This window comes from Oncorhynchus gorbuscha, linkage group LG19 (genome assembly GCF_021184085.1).
Source record: "Oncorhynchus gorbuscha isolate QuinsamMale2020 ecotype Even-year linkage group LG19, OgorEven_v1.0, whole genome shotgun sequence".
NCBI classification, from domain to species: domain Eukaryota; kingdom Metazoa; phylum Chordata; class Actinopteri; order Salmoniformes; family Salmonidae; genus Oncorhynchus; species Oncorhynchus gorbuscha.
Window position 1 is genome coordinate 62,623,751 of NC_060191.1, and position 21,469 is coordinate 62,645,219.

General features: G+C 44.4%; 1 protein-coding gene across 1 annotated transcript in view; it reads left to right on the forward strand.

Annotated features, from left to right (window-relative positions):
• Positions 1–21,469, forward strand: part of LOC124006375 (protocadherin Fat 3-like) — a 378,106-nt gene that overhangs the window by 273,664 nt on the left and 82,973 nt on the right. Inside the window, 5 exon segments of the mRNA XM_046316357.1 lie at positions 3,610–3,924; positions 4,171–4,381; positions 5,880–5,948; positions 13,962–14,101; positions 21,161–21,436. Of these exon segments, the coding sequence (XP_046172313.1) occupies positions 3,610–3,924; positions 4,171–4,381; positions 5,880–5,948; positions 13,962–14,101; positions 21,161–21,436 (1,011 nt within the window).

The window sequence follows — 21,469 nt, forward strand, 5'->3', positions numbered from 1 at the left end:
GGACAACAGTTTTCAGCTGTGTTAACATCATTGCAAAAGGGTTTTATAAAGATCAATTATCATTTTAAAATGATAAACTTGGATTAGCTAACACAACGTGCCATTATAACACAGGAGTGATGATAATGATAATGGGCCTCTGTACGTCTTTGTAGAGATTCCATAAAAATTATAGCGTTTCCAGCTACAATAGTAATTTACAACATTAACAATGTCTACACTGTATTTCTGATCAATTTTACGTTTTTTTAATGGACAAAAAATGTGCTTTTATTTAATTAAAAAAATAAGGACATTTCTAAGTGACCCCAAACTTTTGAACGGTATTGTATGTACAGTATAATACACTGATAGCTCAATAGCTGTTGGGTCTTCTGTAATAATGTCTTTGTATAATCAGAAGCTTAGTGTATACAGTATATTGGTATGTTTTAGCTGCATTAGCGTATGTTCAGTGTATGCTAGCTAGCTCGTCTGTGCTGTCCTTGTGCTGCTGTATGTTGTTGGCAGGCCATGTATTCCCCAGGCTCTCCTGTCTCTCTTTAATTCTGTTTCTCTCTTTGGTTCTCTCTCTCCTCTCTCTCTCTCTCTCTCCTCTCTCTCTCCTCTCTCTCTCTCTCTCTCTCTCCTCTCTCTCTCCTCTCTCTCTCTCTCTCTCCTCTCTCTCCTCTCTCTCTCCTCTCTCTCTCTCTCTCTCTCTCTCTCTCTCTCTCTCTCTCTCTCTCTCTCTCCTCTCTCTCTCCTCTCCCTCTCTCTCTCTCCTCTCTCTCTCTCTCTCTCTCTCTCTCTCTCTCTCTCTCTCTCTCTCTCTCTCCTCTCTCTCTCTCTCTCTCTCTCCTCTCTCTCTCTCTCTCTCTCTCTCTCTCTCTCTCTCTCTCTCTCCTCTCTCTCTCCTCTCTCTCTCTCTCTCTCCTCTCTCTCTCTCTCCTCTCTCTCTCTCTCTCCTCTCTCTCTCCTCTCTCTCTCTCTCTCTCTCTCTCTCCTCTCTCTCTCTCTCGTGAATGGAGATCTGTTCATGTCGACCTTTAGTGTATATTGTTGTCCTTCACTGTGGCCGCCACTTGCTTGTTCGCCCTTTTCCCTTTCTGTCTCTACCTCTCTCTCACTGTGCTGTACAAAGCGGATTACATTAACTCACAGAGGGGGTCAACCGCCACAGGCTCAGAGGGATGTTCCCAAAGTTCTTCATTTCTCATTCATCCTCTGTTCTTCCCTTATGCTGTCATTTAGGTTCCTTTCACACACCCCTATTGTCTTTCCCAGCTCCCTCCCTCCCTCCTTCTCTCCATTCAATTCAATTCAAGGGCTTTATTGACATGGGAAACATATGTTAACATTGCCAAAGCAAGTGAGGTAGATAATATACGATAAAATGAACAGTAAACATTACACTCAGAGGTTCCAAAAGAATAAAGACATTTCAAATATCATATTATGTCTATATAGTGTTGTAACGATGTACAAATAGTTAAACTACAATAGGGAAAATAAATAAACAAAAATAGGGGTTGTTTTTACAGTGGTGTTTGTTCTTCACTGGTTGCCCTTTTCTTGTGGCAACAGGTCACAAATCTTGCTGCTATGATAGCACACTGTGGTATTTCACCCAGTAGATATGGGAGTTTACTCTCCCTACCTCCTCCTTACCCCTCTCCCTAGCTACCTCCCTCTCTCCCTCTCCCACTACTACCCCTCCACCACCCCTCCCTCACTCTCTCTCCCACTACTACCCCCCCACCACCACCCCCAACTCTCTCTCCCACAACTACCCCTCCACCACCCCTCCCTCACTCTCACTCTCTCTCCCACTACTACCCCTCCACCACCCCTCCCTTACTCTCTCTCCCACTACTACCCCCCCACCACCACCCCCAACTCTCTCTCCCACTATTACCCCTCCACCACCCCTCCCTCACTCTCACTCTCTCTCCCACTACTACCCCTCCACCACCCCTCCCTCACTCTCATTCTCTCTCCCACTACTACCCCTCCACCACCCCTCCCTCACTCTCACTCTCTCTCCCACTACTACCCCTCCACCACCCCTCCCTCACTCTCTCTCCCACTACTACCCCCCACCACCACCCCCAACACTCTCTCCCACTACTACCCCTCCACCACTCCCCTCACTCTCTCCCACTACTACCCCTCCACCACCCCTCCCTCACTCTCTCTCCCACTACTAACCCTCCACCACCCGTCCCTCAGTCTCTCCCACTACTAACCCTCCACCACCACCCCTCACTCTCTCTCCCACTACTAACCCTCCACCACCACCCCTCACTCTCTCTCCCAATACTACCCCTCCACCACCACCCCTCACTCTCTCTCCCAATACTACCCCTCCACCACCCCTCCCTCACTCTCTCTCCCACTACTGACCCTCCACCACCACCCCTCACTCTCTCTCCCAATACTACCCCTCCACCACCCCTCACTCTCTCTCCCACTACTGACCCTCCACCACCTCTCCCTCACTCTCTCTCCCAGTGCTACCCCTCCACCACCCCTCCCTCACTCTCTCTCCCACTACTGACCCTCCACCACCCCTCCCTCACTCTCTCTCCCACTACTGACCCTCCACCACCCCTCCCTCACTCTCTCTCCCACTACTGACCCTCCACCACCCCTCCCTCACTCTCTCTCCCACTACTGACCCTCCACCACCCCTCCCTCACTCTCTCTCCCACTACTGACCCTCCACCACCCCTCCCTCACTCTCTCTCCCACTACTGACCCTCCACCACCCCTCCCTCACTCTCTCTCCCACTACTGACCCTCCACCACCCCTCCCTCACTCTCTCTCCCACGACTGACCCTCCACCACCCCTCCCTCACACTCTCTGTAAATCATTAGCATTTCTCTCTGTATTGCGATGGTACCTCCTCGCTGTGTCATTTCTAAAATGACAGATTGACTTTTTAAACAAACCCAACAATAAGCGCTGGGGAAATTAATTGTAGCTTTGTGTTGAATTGATGGCAGCTGGCGACGTCCTTTATCTCCCCCCGAAAATGAATATAAATGTGTTTTATGGAGGGGACGGCATGGATTCCGTCTCTCATTGGCTAACTCATCCTCTGGCACCTCCCCCTTTTGCATTTATCTACAAGAGGCTCTCCGTCATGGTGGAAGTAGGAACAGAGACAGATTAATTACCTGTCAGAACACAGGAAAGAAGATAAAAAGCAAAGCCATCCCCACTTGGGAAATATGACGATGTGTTCCAGTTGTCAGACAAACGCAGGACAGAATGACTGTTGTAATTAGTTTAGACAGATGAAAAAACTGATGTGAATCTTAACAAATCTCTTATTTTTTCTCTCTGTTGTGTGTGTGTGTGTGTGTGTGTGTGTGTGTGTGTGTGTGTGTGTGTGTGTGTGTGTGTGTGTGTGTGTGTGTGTGTGTGTGTGTGTGTGTGTGTGTGTGTGTGTGTGTGTGTGTGTGTGTGTGTGTGTGTGTGTGCGCGTACTTGTTTTTTTCTGTCTGTTCGCCTGTGTGTGCATATGTACGTCTCTGTGTGCATGTGTCTGTGTTTGTCCCTGTCTCTGTGCGTGCATGTGTGTGTCTGTCTGATTGTCTACGGTTACGTGTGTGTGGATACGCAGGTCACGGTGTCGGACGGAGGTCCCAGCCCCAAACACTCCACGGTGTGGGTGATCGTCCACGTGCTTGATGAGAATGACAACAAGCCCACGTTCCCAGAGAAGGTGTACCAGATCAAGTTACCAGAGAGGGACAGGAGGAAGAGAGGAGAGCCTATCTACAGGGCTTTTGCCTACGACAGGGATGAAGGGGTTAACGCTGACCTCTCCTACAGCATCATCGATGGCAACGAGGACGGCAAGTTCTTCATCGACCCCAAGACGGCGGTGGTGTCATCACGAAAGCAGTTCACCGCCGGGAGCTACGACATACTCACTGTATGTGAACTTCACTTTGAATCTGTGTGTCTCTTTCCAACCAACTGCCATTCTCTTTGTCTTTTTCTACCCCCCCTCTCTCCCCCATCTCTCCCACCTCTCTCCTCCCCCTCTCTCTCTCTTCCCTCTCTCCTCCCCCTCTCTCTCTCTTCCCTCTCTCTCTCTCTCTCTCTCTCGCTCTTTCTTTCATTTAGACAAATATACAAAAAGCACCTAATTTCAGTCTTGGTTCCTCCCCATCCCCAGATCAAAGCCACAGATAATGGACGCCCCCAGAAGTCGTCGACGGCCCGTCTGCACATCGAGTGGATCCGTAAGCCCTCGGCTTTGGCGAATCCCCTCCTATTCGACGAGCAGTACTACAACTTCACCGTCATGGAGAGCGACAAGGTGGCCGAGATAGTGGGTGTGGTCTCCATGCAACAGAACTCCAATCCCCTCTGGTTCGACATCATAGGTAAGGCTCCGCCCAAAGGCGGGGGCTGGTGGGTGGGGTTTGTTAGTGGGAGGGATATATCTGACTGGCTGAGGTGAGGTCAGTCAGGTAGGCTGTGTACCATTATTGGTGCATGGGGTTTGGGCTGACGGTTTGGTTTGATGTGTGTGTTTGTGCGTGAGGCCCAGCTCAGGGACTGTGACCTCACTGCATGGTCTGTTGCCAGTGTGTCTCTCTCTCTCTCTCCTCTGCCATCCCACGGTCACCATGGCGATTTGAGCACAAACCACCAGCTGTAAAGGTCTGTATGTCAGTGGAGAAGCAATTGAGATGTCTCAAAATCCCTGTCTGGGACTCTAATGGAGAAAAATGCCATGTGCTTAAAGGGGTTAATTCACTCTCTTTGGAAGATTGACAACATCTTACATTTTGAAATTAACTGCCCCTTTAAAGTGCTTAAATACAGTGGGGCAAAGAAGTATTTAGTCAGCCACCAATTGTGCAAGTTCTCCCACTATTATTATATTACTTAAAAAGATGAGAGGCCTGTAATTTTCATCATAGGTACACTTCAACTATGACAGACAAAATGAGGGGAAAAAATCCAGAAAATCACATTGTAGGATTTTTAATTAATTGATTTGCAAATTATGGTGGAAAATAAGTATTTGAATTACTGTCAAAGCTAGTCGGTTTTAATCTTGCTTTAATAATTGTCATTCATTTAATAAACATTGTAAAATCCATTTAGTTTTATTAGAAATTAAGTTTTGTTAGAATTAACATGATTAGGCTGTTCAACTTTCTAGGAATTGATTGTGGTCCGTCTATATAACTATTTTTTATATAATGTAATATAATATTTATAAAGCTGACAATTCTCTAGCCGGACTGCACTGTGGGTAGTTAAGTTTATGTTGAGCGCATTCAGTCCAGAGACAAGTGGATGGACTACACGGTCATTTCCCAGAATGCTCCATGATCCATCTCTCTTTTGTTGTCACTGAGCAGTGGCGGTCAGTGTGTGTTCCAGTGGGAGATACCTTCTGGCTTGTGCTTCCAGCTCTAAGCTCTCTCTGGCTATGGCTGCTCTCTCTGGCCTACTACTCTACTCTCCTGTATACCCCTCTCCTCCTCTTTTCTCTGCTCAATGCCTCACCTGTTTTCTCCTCTGGAATCACATCTCTCTCTCCTTCTCTCTCCCTCCTTTTAATTCCTCATCCCTTTGCCCTATGTATCTCCCTGTCCTTCCATTCTTTCCTTATTTTACTCACCTTCTCTTTCATCCTCCTCTTCCAAACATTTTATCATTATCATTCCTCACCCTCATTCCTCACCCTCTCTCTTTCAACATCCTCCCCTTTTACCATTATCATTCCTCACCCTCTCTCTTTCCCCCCGTTTCTGTCTCACATCCACTCCCCTTCACACCCTCTCCCCCTGTCTCTCTTCTTTCCTTTCTCCCTGTCTCACTCTTTCTCTCCTCTTCTCTTCTCTCTCAATGCTTCGTGTCTGGAAGGTCCCAGGCCTTTCCGTGAGATGTTCTATATACTGCAGACGGCTTGTGGCAGGAACTGTTCCACAGAAGGTATCTCAGTTTGACTCCGAACTGCTTTTTTCTGCTTCCTTTTCCTTTCCTTCCTCTTTTATTTTACCCATCATTCACCTGTGCTTTTCCCATCATTCACTGTGTGCCCAGTGCTGCTCACGCCTTCTTCTGATTGGTTGGTTTGAGACAAAGGGGGTGGGGCAGGTAACAGGGGTTTTCCCTACACAGAAGCTCGACAGAGTGGATGTGTGTGAGTTTGTGTTTTTGTGTGTGTGTGTGTGTGTGTGTGTGTGTGTGTGTGTGTGTGTGTGTGTGTGTGTGTGTGTGTGTGTGTGTGTGTGTGTGTGTGTGTGTGTGTGTGTGTGTGTGTGTGTGTGTGTGTGTGTTTGTGTAATGTACATCCCACTCAGAAGCTCAACAGAGTTTGGATGTGTGTTTTGGTGTGTTTGTGTGTGCTTCCCACATGTATAATGTACACTGTAACTCTTTCTTCCAAGGTAAGTGATTCGTTTTCGAGAAATTCCTTGCTGTACTAAATTGGCTATCAGACTCTGTGGTGTCCCTTTATAGTGAAGCCCATATCTGCTGCCATGGCAATGGTCCCTGAGCGACCCTGGCGACAGCTTTGTCTAATGACCTGCTAAAGCATCCGTGTTTGGGGAAACATCACGCCCACCATCCCTGAGCTGTCAGCGACACACACACACACACACAGAGGTGGAAACACACGCACAAGCACACATACATGCAGGAACACACGTACGGACACACACAAACACTTACCCACACAAAACAATGCACACACTCTTTTGTACTCACACAGACACACATACACGCACGCACACACATACAGACACATACACACACACACTACATTATTACATACACCTCCCACTGACGACCCAATTAAGTGGATGGCTGGTTAGTGGGAGTTGTGGGTTAGGGGTGAACACATGGTCACTGTGCCCCTGGTTAGAGAGGGTCCCTCACTGTAACTGTCTGTTGCTCTGCCACAGGCACCTTTCCAATCAGAGGAACCAACAGGGAGAGGATGGAGGGAGAGAGAGGGAGAGGCGAGGGGTAGAGATAACGATAGAGAGAGGGAAAGAGAAAGAGGACAGGAGAAAATGAGAGAGGGACCGAGTGAAGAAGAGATGGAAAGTGGAGGAGTGAAATGAGAGATTTAAAAATGGAAGGAGCAGAGATCAGAAGAGAAAGAGAGGAGAAGAGGTAAGACTTATTAAAGAGAGAGGGGCTTAGTGGAAGATGGAGAAAGAGAGGAGAAGAGGTAAGACTTATTAAAGAGAGAGGGGCTTAGTGGAAGATGGAGAAAGAGAGGAGAAGAGGTAAGACTTATTAAAGAGAGAGGGGCTTAGTGGAAGATGGAGAAAGAGAGGAGAAGAGGTAAGACTTATTAAAGAGAGAGGAGCTTAGTGGAAGATGGAGAAAGAGAGGAGAAGAGGTAAGACTTATTAAAGAGAGAGGGGCTTAGTGGAAGATGGAGAAAGAGAGGAGAAGAGGTAAGACTTATTAAAGAGAGGGGAGCTTAGTGGAAGATGGAGAAAGAGAGGAGAAGAGGTAAGACTTATTAAAGAGAGAGGGGCTTAGTGGAAGATGGAGAAAGAGAGGAGAAGAGGTAAGACTTATTAAAGAGAGAGGGGCTTAGTGGAAGATGGAGAAAGAGAGGAGAAGAGGTAAGACTTATTAAAGAGAGAGGGGCTTAGTGGAAGATGGAGAAAGAGAGGAGAAGAGGTAAGACTTATTAAAGAGAGAGGGGCTTAGTGGAAGATGGAGAAAGGAAAGACATAGGTGGTACAGCATCAGGGATGGATTGGATTAGAGTGAGGAGATGGAGGGAGTGTTATAGGAAAATGCCCAGGTGTGTGTGTGTGTGTGTGTGTGTGTGTGTGTGTGTGTGTGTGTGTGTGTGTGTGTGTGTGTGTGTGTGTGTGTGTGTGTGTGTGTGTGTGTGTGTGTGTGTGTGTGTGTGTGTGTGTGTGTGTGTGTGTGTGTGTGTGTGTGCGCTCAGGGGCCAGGTGAGAGTAGAGGAGCTAAACACTGTGATTCATTTACGGGCCAGACCCAGACAGCCCAGGCCATTATTCACCAGAAGACCGCACGCACACACACACCACGCTCACACACTGACACACACACTTAATTATGCACCTGCACACAGACACACGTAAACACTAATCCACTGCTAAACGCATTACTGCCCAGAAAGTAAAACATAGTCATTTGACTATAGTTTAGCTGCTATTAAACCTCCTAAACACACACACACACACCGTCCAAACGGCTGCTGTTTTAATCACTCAACGTTTACCATGTTAACCACCCAGCCAGCACATCCTATAAACACATCATGAAGTTGTCCTCTTATAGACGAGCCACCACAACCCTACGCTATATTCTGAGCAGATGGGTTCTATATATCAAGTCAATCTAGACAGCTGGGTTCTATATATCAAGTCAATCCAGACAGATGGGTTCTATATATCAAGTCAATCCAGACAGCTGTGTTCTATACATCAAGTCAATCCAGACAGCTGTGTTCTATATATCAAGTCAATCCAGACAGCTGTGTTCTATACATCAAGTCAATCCAGACAGCTGTGTTCTATATATCAACTCAATCCAGACAGCTGGTTTCTATATATCAAGTCAATCCAGACTTCTATATATCAAGTCAATCCAGACAGCTGGTTTCTATATATCAAGTCAATCCAGACATCTATATATCAACTCAATCCAGACAGCTGGTTTCTATATATCAAGTCAATCCAGACAGCTGGTTTCTATATATCAAGTCAATCCAGACATCTATATATCAACTCAATCCAGACAGCTGGTTTCTATATATCAAGTCAATCCAGACTTCTATATATCAAGTCAATCCAGACAGCTGGTTTCTATATATCAAGTCAATCCAGACTTCTATATATCAAGTCAATCCAGACAGCTGGTTTCTATATATCAAGTCAATCCAGACATCTATATATCAACTCAATCCAGACAGCTGTGTTCTATATATCAAGTCAATCCAGACATCTATATATCAACTCAATCCAGACAGCTGTGTTCTATATATCAAGTCAATCCAGACATCTATATATCAAGTCAATCCAGACAGCTGGTTTCTATATATCAAGTCAATCCAGACATCTATATATCAACTCAATCCAGACAGCTGTGTTCTATATATCAAGTCAATCCAGACATCTATATATCAAGTCAATCCAGACAGCTGGTTTCTATATATCAAGTCAATCCAGACTTCTATATGTCAATTCAATCCAGACAGCTGGTTTCTATATATCAAGTCAATCCAGACTTCTAAACATCAAGTCAATCCAGACTTCTATATATCAAATCAATCCAGACAGCTGGTTTCTATATATCAAGTCAATCCAGACATCTATATATCAACTCAATCCATACAGCTGGTTTCTATTATATCAAGTCAATCCAGACTTATATATGTCAATTCAATCCAGACAGCTGGTTTCTATATATCAAGTCAATCCAGACTTCTAAACATCAAGTCAATCCAGACTTCTAGATATCTAATCAATCCAGACAGCTGGTTTCTATGTAATCAAGTCAATCCAGACTTCTATATATCAAGTCAATCCAGACAGCTGGTTTCTATATATCAAGTCAATCCAGACTTCTATATATCAAGTCAATCCAGACTTCTATATATCAAGTCAATCCAGACTTCTATATATCAAGTCAATCCAGACAGCTGGTTTCTATATATCAAGTCAATCCAGACATCTATATATCTAATCAATCCAGACAGCTGGTTTCTATGTATCAAGTCAATCCAGACTTCTATATATCAAGTCAATCCAGACAGCTGTGTTCTATATATCAAGTCAATCCAGACAGCTGGTTTCTATATATCAAGTCAATCCAGACAGCTGGGTTCTATGTATCAAGTCAATCCAGACTTCTATATATCAAGTCAATCCAGACTTCTATATATCAAGTCAATCCAGACAGCTGTGTTCTATATATCAAGTCAATCCAGACAGCTGGTTTCTATATATCAAGTCAATCCAGACAGCTGGGTTCTATATATATATATTTTACCTTTATTTTACTAGGCAAGTCAGTTAAGAACAAATTCTTATTTTCAATGACGGCCTAGGAACAGTGGGTTAACTGCCTGTTTCTATATATCAAGTCAATCCAGACAGCTGGTTTCTATATATCAAGTCAATCCAGACAGCTGTGTTCTATATATCAAGTCAATCCAGACAGCTGTGTTCTATATATCAAGTCAATCCAGACAGCTGTGTTCTATATATCAAGTCAATCCAGACAGCTGTGTTCTATATATCAAGTCAATCCAGACAGCTGTGTTCTATATATCAAGTCAATCCAGACAGCTGGGTTCTATATATCAAGTCAGTCTAGACAGCTGGGTTCTATATATCAAGCCAATCTAGACAAAGCATGACTGTGATGATGATGCCAATTCAGTTTTATCCTATGTCCCCGGTCCAGCCAATACCAATCAATCCCAGAAATCCCTACTCACTCAATCAAACTATATCTCAGCCATTTTCTCAACCGATTGAAGCTAGTTAGCGAAGGATTCGTTGTACTCATTAACTAATTTCTGAACAGTGTCCTCCTTTCCCTCTTCTTTTGTTAATTTGCTTTGTTTTATCTATTTACGCCAAACACAAACTTTCTCCCGTCCTCCTTCGTTGAAAGGAATATAAATATGCCTGCCAGAGTGTTTTTAAGCACTGGAGCGGCTTCCCTTACTAATCTGAATGGAGAGACTGAGGGAAGCAATTTTAGCATTCAACAGAGGGTTTAATAACAGTCATGTCGCTGTGGGTTCGGTTTCCCCTCTATAATTTGGTGGAAGGGAACTGTTCTTTTTCCGGTCGCCCGGGTTTCCGCCGTGCCAAACCTCAGTGCCTCCTTTCCCAAAATGGAGGGTTGGGTTGGTTGGGTCATATAGGATGGCTCCAGACAGACAGACAGAGGCACTTCTGAAGCCTCCATAGTTGGATTTTAATCCTCTTCAATGGCTTATTTTTCATAATACTGTACGCTTTATTTTATTGTCATGTATGTTGCACTCCTCTAATGAGTGTAAAATCATCTGTTACGGATATGATTCTTATCAGCATACTGAACTGTAAAAGCACTAGATTACTGTTAGCAGAAGTGAATGGAAAGAGAAAGGGGCGTGGCTGTTTTTAGTGTCTTCCTTTTGAGGAAAGCTATTAGGACTCCATCACTGGAGTTAGAATTGTTTAAGAGACAAATGATGGAGAACTGGAAGTGTTTATCCTAACCCAAGCACAAATAGGACACACGCACGCACGCACGCACACACACACACACACACACACACACACACACACACACACACACACACACACACACACACACACACACACACACACACACACACACACACACACACACACACACACACACACACACACACACACACACACACACACACACACATGGTTGAGTGGTGGAGCGTTATAGCCTTAGCTGATGCTGGGCTGAGGTCATGGCTTTATTAAACAGAGACGCCGGGGTGGAATCCCTTTGAGTCTGCACCACGAGTGACACACACACACACACACACACACACACACACACACACACACACACACACACACACACACACACACACACACACACACACACACACACACACACACACACACACACACACACACACACACATAATCTCAGTCATACACACATACTCATTCAATATATTTATACATTTCTTCATTCCGTTCTTTCACTTTTAGATGTGTGTGTATTGTTGTGAATTGTTAGATATTACTGCACTGTTGGAGATAGGAACACAAGCATTCCGCGACACCCACAATAACATCTGCATGTGACCAATACAATGTGATTTGATTTGATAGTATACACACAGGCATGCAGACAAGCAGACACTTTCTCACATTCTCTTACCCTCACACACATACGACACACATACTCTGGACCCTTACATCACACCACACTCTGAGCTGTGAGCTGGGATCCGCGTGAGGCCTAAATGTCAATTTAAATCAATTAGGTAGCAGAGATGAGGCTGTGGTTTAATTACAGCCGGTCTTAGTGGGCTCATTTCAGACTCAAACCCATTCACGGCTGGAGCTCCATTGACACAGGCTCTGTTAATTCAGTATTTGAGGGCTCTGTTAATTCAGTCTTTGAGGGCTCTGTTAATTCAGTATTTGAGGGCTCTGTTAATTCAGTCTTTGAGGGCTCTGTTAATTCAGTCTTTGAAGGCTCTGTTAATTCAGTCTTTGAGGGCTCTGTTAATTCAGTCTTTGAAGGCTCTGTTAATTCAGTCTTTGAAGGCTCTGTTAATTCAGTCTTTGAAGGCTCTGTTAATTCAGCATTTGAGGGCTCTGTTAATTCAGTCTGAAGGCTCTGTTAATTCAGTCTTTGAGGGCTCTGTTAATTCAGTCTTTGAAGGCTCTGTTAATTCAGTCTTTGAGGGCTCTGTTAATTCAGTCTTTGAAGGCTCTGTTAATTCAGTCTTTGAGGGCTCTGTTAATTCAGTCTTTGAAGCCTCTGTTAATTCAGTCTTTGATGGCTCTGTTAATTCTGTCTTTGAGGGCTCTGTTAATTCAGTCTTTGAAGGCTCTGTTAATTCAGTCTTTGAAGGCTCTGTTAATTCAGTCTTTGAAGGCTCTGTTAATTCAGTCGTTGAGGGCTCTGTTAATTCAGTCTTTGAGGGCTCTGTTAATTCAGTCTTTGAAGGCTCTGTTAATTCAGTCTTTGAGGGCTCTGTTAATTCAGTCTTTGAAGGCTCTGTTAATTCAGTCTTTGAGGGCTCTGTTAATTCAGTCTTTGAGGGCTCTGTTAATTCAGTCTTTGAGGGCTCTGTTAATTCAGTCTTTGAGGGCTCTGTTAATTCAGTCTTTGAGGGCTCTGTTAATTCAGTCTTTGAGGGCTCTGTTAATTCAGTCTTTGAAGGCTCTGTTAATTCAGTCTTTGAAGGCTCTGTTAATTCAGTCTTTGAAGGCTCTGTTAATTCAGTCGTTGAGGGCTCTGTTAATTCAGTCTTTGAGGGCTCTGTTAATTCAGTCTTTGAAGGCTCTGTTAATTCAGTCTTTGAGGGCTCTGTTAATTCAGTCTTTGAAGGCTCTGTTAATTCAGTCTTTGAGGGCTCTGTTAATTCAGTCTTTGAGGGCTCTGTTAATTCAGTCTTTGAGGGCTCTGTTAATTCAGTCTTTGAGGGCTCTGTTAATTCAGTCTTTGAGGGCTCTGTTAATTCAGTCTTTGAGGGCTCTGTTAATTCAGTCTTTGAGGGCTCTCTTGTTTACTGGGTCTCTGTCTCTTAATTGTTATTTGGAAGAGGAGTAAAGACTTCAGTTAGTCACAGTCTCATTGGATCTGTCTGAACCTAGTAATTACTCACAGATTGTTAGGAAGACACACACACACACACACACACACACACACACACACACACACACACACACACACACACACACACACACACACACACACACACACACACACACACACACACACACACACACACACACACACACACACACACACACACACACACACACACACACACACTTGTGTTTGTGAACCAAGTGATTGTGCATGCCCACTCCCTATTTGTTTATGTGTGTGCACTTTTTGTGTAATGTTGTATTTGTGTGTGTTTGTGTCTATTTATGTATTCCCTGGCAGAGAGCGCCAGGAATTGTTCAGATCATACACTCCCCACAACACTGTCACAGCCACAATTCAGTCTCCTTCTCTGTTTTTCACTATCACAGATCCATACACTTGTTTAAAAATATGTTTTACTTGTGATAGAGTTTGTGTGTGTGAGAGAGAGAGAGAGAGAGAGAGAGAGAGAGAGAGAGAGAGAGAGAGAGAGAGAGAGAGAGAGAGAGAGAGAGAGAGAGAGAGAGAAAAGAGCATGTGAGTGAGAGAGAAAAGAGTGTGATATTAATAAACTAGTCCCCCCCATCTGTCTCTAAACCCCTCTGCTCTCTATCTCCCCCTCCTGGCCAGGCGGTAACACTGACAGTCTGTTTGACATAGAGAAGGGCGTGGGCACCATCATCATCGCTAAGCCTCTTGACGCTGAGCAGCGCTCCTTCTACAACATGACTGTGGAGGTGACGGACGGGACCAACTCTGCAGCCACACAGGTACTGCAGCTGGAGACGCAACATATCATATCTCTATTTATTCTCAGAAAGAGCCAAATCTCCTACCTGTACATGTTGATTTTGGCGTGCTACCAACAATACATCTGAATATGCATAAACACGCATGCACCCTCACACACACCCTCATAAAGTACATGATAAACCACATACAGTACCAGTCAAAAGTTTGGACACACTTACTCATTCCTGGGTTTTTCTTTATTTTTACATTCTACATTGTAGAATAATAGTGAAGATATAAAAACTATGAAATAGCACATATGCAATCATGTAGTAACCAAGAAAGTATATTTTATATTTGAAATTTTTCAAGGTAGCCACCCTTTGCCTTGATGACAGCTTTGCACACTCTTGGCATTCTCTCAACCAGCTTCATGAGGTATTCACCTGGAATGCATTTCAATTAACAATTTCAATTAACAGGTGTGCCTTGATACAAGTCAACGTGCGGAATTTCTTTCCTTCTTAATGTGTTTGAGCCAATCAGTTGTGTTGTGACAAAGTAGGGGTGGTATACAGAAGATAGCCCTATTTGGTAAAAGATTAAGTCCATATTATGGCAAAAACAGCTCGAATAAGCAAAGAGAAACGACAGTCCATCACTACTTTAAGACATGGTCAGTCAATACGGAAAATTTAAAGAACTTCAAAGTCGCAAAAACCTTCAACCGCTATGATAAAACTGAGTCTCATGAGGACCGCCACAGGAAAGGAGGACCCAGAGTCACCTCTGCTGCAAAGGATAAGTTCGCTACAGTTAACTGCTCCTCAGATTGCAGCCCAAATAAATGCTTCACAGAGTTCAAGTAACAGCCACATCTCAACATCAACTGTTCAGAGGAGACTGTGTGAATCAGGCCTTCATGGTCAAATTGCTGCAAAGAAACCACTACTAAAGGATAATAATAAGAAGAGACTTGGTTTGGCCAAGAAACACGAGTAATGGAGATACGGTTCGGAATCTGTCTGATGAGTCCAAATGTACGATCTTTGGTTCCAACTGCCGTGTCTTTGTGAGACGCAGAGTTGGTGAACGGATGATCTCTGCATGTGTGGTTCCCACCGTGAAGCATGGAGAAGGAGGTGATGTTTTGCAAGGAGGAATGGGAAAAAAATTCAGTCTCTCGATATGCAAAACTGATAGAGACATACCCCAAGTGACAGCTGTAATCGCAGCAAAAGGTGGCGCTACAAAGTATTAACTTAAGGGGGCTGAATGTTTTTGCACACCCAATTTTTCAGTTTTTGATTTGTTAAAAAAGTTTGAAATATCCAATAAATGTCGTTCCACTTCATGATTGTGTCCCACTTGTTGTTGATTCTTCACAAAAAAAATACAGTTTTATATCTTTATGTTTGAAGCCTGAAATGTGGCAAAAGGTCGCAAAGTTCAAAGGGGCCGAATACTTTCGCAAGGCACTGTATTTGAGATAGTTGGGGATGAGTTGGACCGCAGAATGAAGGGAAAGCAGCCAACAAGTGCTCAGCATATTGTCTCCTTCAAGACTGTTGGAAAAGCATTCCTCATGAAGCAGGTTGAGAGAATGCCATGAGTGTACAATGCTGTCATCTAGGCAACAGGTGGCGACTTTGAAGAATCTCAAATATATTTTGATTTTGACTACTACATATGTGTTATTTCATAGTTTTGATGTCTTCACTATTATTCTACAATGTAAAAAATAGTCAAAAATAAAGAAAACCCTTGAATGATTAGGTGTGTCCAAACTTTTGACTGGTGCTGTATGTGCTTCTAATATTTGAATATATATTTCTATTATAGTTACATTTGAAACCATATACACAGACCTCGCCTTCATAGACAGACACTACACCCCCATTCCCAATGACATGTATTTTTCTTTCCATCGACCATTTTGAAAAACGTCTTTAAATGGTTTGATGGATGGCGCCCGTCACATTGTCACATGAATGATGGCGTGCGGCTTGTCAAAGTCCTATCAGAGTGATCGGAGCACTCTCTTCCCCCACGTTTAATTCCTCTGGTCAAGGACGCGATGTGTACAGAGGACAATAGCCTCCCCTGTCCTGTCACGTCCTGCTCTGATCCTTTGCACTGTTCAGGCTGTGCTGTGGTTGAACATTCCAAACAAAAAGGAACAAGATTTTTAGTGTGTAAACTGAGCTCGTGTGAAGATCATCATTCTCTGTTTAAGTTAGGACTGTCATGTTCTAAAGTGGTTTGGGACACAATTTAAATATCGCAATTTAAATATTGCAATTTAAATATCACAATTGAAATTGATAGGAAATATACCTGTATTTCTCTTTCCTCTTTTAGATGTCATGTCATATACAATGTGTGTTCATTGTGTGTTAAATGCAGGTGACTGTGGCAGAACAGGACACGCAGACGCACGCACGCACACACACACGCACGCACGCACACACGCACACACACACACACACACACACACACACACACACACACACACACACACACACACACACACACACACACACACACACACACACACACACACACACACACACACACACACACACACACACACACACACACACACACACACACACAGTAGAATGGATTAGCATTTCTATAGAGCGGAAGGGAATGGCTGACATATGGAATGTGCTTGCAAGACACCTTATAATTACCCTATGACAGTCCGTTTCACACATATGTCACTCTACCTGTTCTCTCCGTTGTCATTTTCAGGGCCAGTGCTTTTCAATACCCAGGAATTAGACGTGCGCAAAGGACAAATTCATACATATAATTTATATTCATATGTATTTTGTCATTTTGTCATATCCGTCTGTCTGTCCTGTTCCTACGGTGCATGGCAACGTTTTTGTAAAGCATTCTGAGACTATGTGACAGGGAAACGAGTTCCCTGGTGAAAATGATAGTTTGCTGATAGTGATAATGCTATAGATTTAGATTATTATGAACACATTCACTCACATCACATTTTTCAATTTCCCCCCTCTCCCTTTCATCGCTCTCTCTCTCCCTCTGTTCGTTCAGAATGATAGCTGGAGGGAACTACAACGGAGCTTTACTGCTGTGTGCCCTGAAAGGGAGAGCCAACCCACTGCGCACAGATGTCAATTCAACATCAATTCCTCGCTGGTTCAACGTAAATGACAGCGCTGATTCAACCAGTGTGTGCCCAGTGGGTATCCTCATTAAGTACAGAGGTCTAGTAGCTAGCTAGAGCACAGGAAGCCAAAAACATCCCCTCTCAGCTACTCTACTCTCTACTCAGACTGTGTAGCTCTTTCTAAGTCGGTCCATTAAACCATGTCACACCCTGCGTGATGGTACCTGTTCACGTTGTCCAAACCCCCTTGCTATTCATTCCAACACACACACACATCACAGTCCCTACACTAAATCCCTATGGGTGTACAATACACCCCCCCCCTGGATAGAAGGATGAAGTTAGAAGCTAACGTTGAACAGAGCCTGACCTCAGCAGGAGCAGCTGACTGAAATTAAGCTAGCTATAATCAAAAGATGGGCTACTATAAGTTCTCATAACAAAGAGTAGTGAGACAGACAGTGGTGAGTCAGGCTGCAATGGAGGAGGCAAAGGAGATATTGTCTCGCTATAGTTATTTTACTGCTGCTCTTTAATTACTTGTTACTTTTATTTTTTATCCTTAGCCTTATTTATTTTAACTGCATTGTTGGTTAGGGACGCGTAAGTAAGCAGTTCACTGGTCCTTAACCTGTTGTATTCAGCCCATGTGACTAATAACATTGGATTTGATTTCAAATCAAATCAAATCAAATGTTATTTCTCACATACACATGGTTAGCAGATGTTAAATGCGAGTGTAGCGAAATGCTTGTGCTTCTAGTTCCGACAATGCAGTGATAACCAACAAGTAATCTAACTAACAATTCCAAAACTACTGTCTTATACACAGTGTAAGGGGATAAGGAACATGTACATAAGGATATATGAATGAGTGATGGTACAGAGCAGCATACAGTAGATGGTATCGAGTACAGTATATACATATGAGATGAGTGTGTAGACAAAGTAAACAAAGTGGCATAGTTAAAGTGGCTAGTGATACATGTGTTACATAAGGATGCAGTCGATGATGTAGAGTACAGTATATACATATGCATATGAGATGAATAATGTAGGGTAAGTAACATTATATAAGGTAGCATTGTTTAAAGTGGCTGGTGATATATTTACATCATTTCCCATCAATTCCCATTATTAAAATGGCTGGAGTTGGGTCAGTGTCAATGACAGTGTGTTGGCAGCAGCCACTCAATGTTAGTGGTGGCTGTTTAACAGTCTGATGGCCTTGAGATAGAAGCTGTTTTTCAGTCTCTCGGTCCCAGCTTTGATGCACCTGTACTGACCTCGCCTTCTGGATGATAGCGGGGTGAACAGGCAGTGGTTCGGTGGTTGATGTCCTTGATGATCTTTATGGCCTTCCTGTAACAACGGGTGGTGTAGGTGTCCTGGAGGGCAGGTAGTTTGCCCCCGGTGATGCGTTGTGCTGTCCTCACTACCCTCTGGAGAGCCTTACGGTTGAGGGCGGAGCAGTTGCCGTACCAGGCGGTGATACAGCCCGCCAGGATGCTCTCGATTGTGCATCTGTAGAAGTTTGTGAGTGCTTTTGGTGACAAGCCGAATTTCTTCAGCCTCCTGAGGTTGAATAGGCGCTGCTGCGCCTTCTTCACGACGCTGTCAGTGTGAGTGGACCAATTCAGTTTGTCTGTGATGTGTATGCCGAGGAACTTAAAACTAGCTACCCTCTCCACTACTGTTCCATCGATGTGGATAGGGGGGGTGTTCCCTCTGCTGTTTCCTGAAGTCCACAATCATCTCCTTAGTTTTGTTGACGTTGAGTGTGAGGTTATTTTCCTGACACCACACTCAGAGGGCCCTCACCTCCTCCCTGTAGGCCGTCTCGTCGTTGTTGGTAATCAAGCCTACCACTGTTGTGTCGTCCGCAAACTTGATGATTGAGTTGGAGGCGTGCGTGGCCACGCAGTCGTGGGTGAACAGGGAGTACAGGAGAGGGCTCAGAACGCACCCTTGTGGGGCCCCCGTGTTGAGGATCAGCGGGGAGGAGATGTTGTTGCCTACCCTCACCACCTGGGGGGCGGCCCGTCAGGAAGTCCAGTACCCAGTTGCACAGGGCGGGGTCGAGACCCAGGGTCTCGAGCTTGATGACGACACATCCTCACTGTCATGGTAAAAGACTGATTTGATACGCAGAGAGGGGAAGCATTGGAGGAAGCAGGGAGAGAGGGTAGTTGTACAATGGTTCCCAAACTTGGGGTTCGGGACCCATGTGGGGTCCCCTAAAATGTTAAAAGGGTCCCCAGTCTTTAATCTTATTACATTTTAGACAACTAAGGGCCTTTTACACTGTCAGAATTCACTTTCATGTCATTATGTGTTGGGCTAGCCTTTGGGAGCTAAAATGTAGTCGTCTATGGTATAAATACAATTTAAATATAAATACAATTTAATATTATGTACACTGAACAGAAATATAAATGCTACATGCAACTATTTCAAAGATTTCAGGAAATCAGTCAACTTCATCAGTCCTGGCCTCCCGGGTGGAGCAGTGGTTAAGGGTGCTGTACTGTAGCACCAGCTGTGCCATCAGAGACCCTGGGTTCACGCCCAGGCCGATTGGCCTAGTGTTGTCTGGGTTAGGGAGGGCTTGGTCAGTAGGGATGTCCTTGTCTCATTGCACACCAGTGACTCCTGTGGTGGGCTGGATGCAGTGCGCACTAGCCAAGGATGCCAGGTGTACAGTGTTTACTCTGACACATTGGTGTGGCTGGCTTCCGGGTTGGATGCATGCTGTGTTAAGAAGCAGTGCGGCTAGGTTGGGTTGTGTATCGGAGGACGCATGACTTTCAACCTTCGTCTCTCCCGAGCCCGTATGGGAGTTGTAGCGGGGAGGAAAAGGGGTAAAATAGAAAATAGTGGTAAATAAGTGGTGAATCATGTATTTTTTTAATTACTTAAAAATCATACAATGTGATTTTCTAGATTTTTGTTTTAGATTCTGTCTCTCACAGTGTACCTATGATAAAAAGTACAGACCTCTACATCCTTTGTATGTAGGAGGAACCTGCAAAATCGGCAGTGTATCAAATACTTGTTCTCCCCGCAGTATGGACCTTTTCTCTACTGTATTATTGACTGTATGCTTGTTTATTCCATGTGTAGTTAACTGTGTTGTTGTTTGTGTCGCACTGCTTTGCTTTATCTTGGCCAGGTCGCAGTTGCAAATGAGAACTTGTTCTCAACTAGCCTACCTGGTTAAATGAAGGTGAAATAAAATAAAATAAAAAATAGTAAGTTAATAAAAAAAATTCATGAGGTTGTGGCTATATACTGCCATCTGTTGGCGACTAGAAACAATTGCATAATAGGAACTATTACAAATTGATGGTCCTTGAAAATCAATATTAATTATTGAAAAAGTCCTTGAATTTGACTTGCCACTACTGTCTGTACGAACCCTGAAACACACACGGCTCACATACACACCTGTAAGACGTGCTGACAGTAGAGCCAGTCATGAGAGGCTGTCCATCACAGATGGAGCCTCAGCCTGATGCCCAATGGGGGAAATCTCCGCTGGTCACCGGCAGGAAGACCTCTGCTGCTTCTGTCTTATATTTAGCCTTCCCTGCCGTTGGCCTCCCAATACGCCCTTCTTACGCAACTCAACCGCCTCATCTGCGATGGGAATCTGCCGTTTGTGACTCACAAGGTTTCCATGAGTCATCAACTGTCAACACAGTATATGACACACAACAAGCACGTCAGCAAACATATGTCTCGATTGGCATATCAGGTACATGGTGTATATAAATACATGACCCGCAAAAAACCTCTTATTCACATAACAGTTGTGACAGACTCACAAATATGTTATGGCCTACCCTTCACTCCCACTGAAGACTGAAGACAAAAACATGTGTGTGTTGTAGTACTATGACATATTGGCGTAACCCTACCCACAACAACCCTCTCTACTTCTCCTCTCTAGGTCCACATCACAGTGTTGGACAACAACGACAACGCTCCTGTCTTCTCTCAGCCCACCTATGACATCACCATCTCTGAGGACACGCCCCCGGAGACGGAGGTGGTCCAGGTGTTAGCGTCGGACCGTGACGAGCGCCACCGTCTCACCTACTCCCTCCACAGCGCCATCGACCCCTCCAGCCTGCGTCTGTTCCGTATTGACCCCAACACTGGCACGGTGTATACTACAGAGAGACTGGACCACGAGGCTAGAGCACAACACATCCTCACTGTCATGGTAAGAGACTGATACCGTTAATGTTGTATCAAA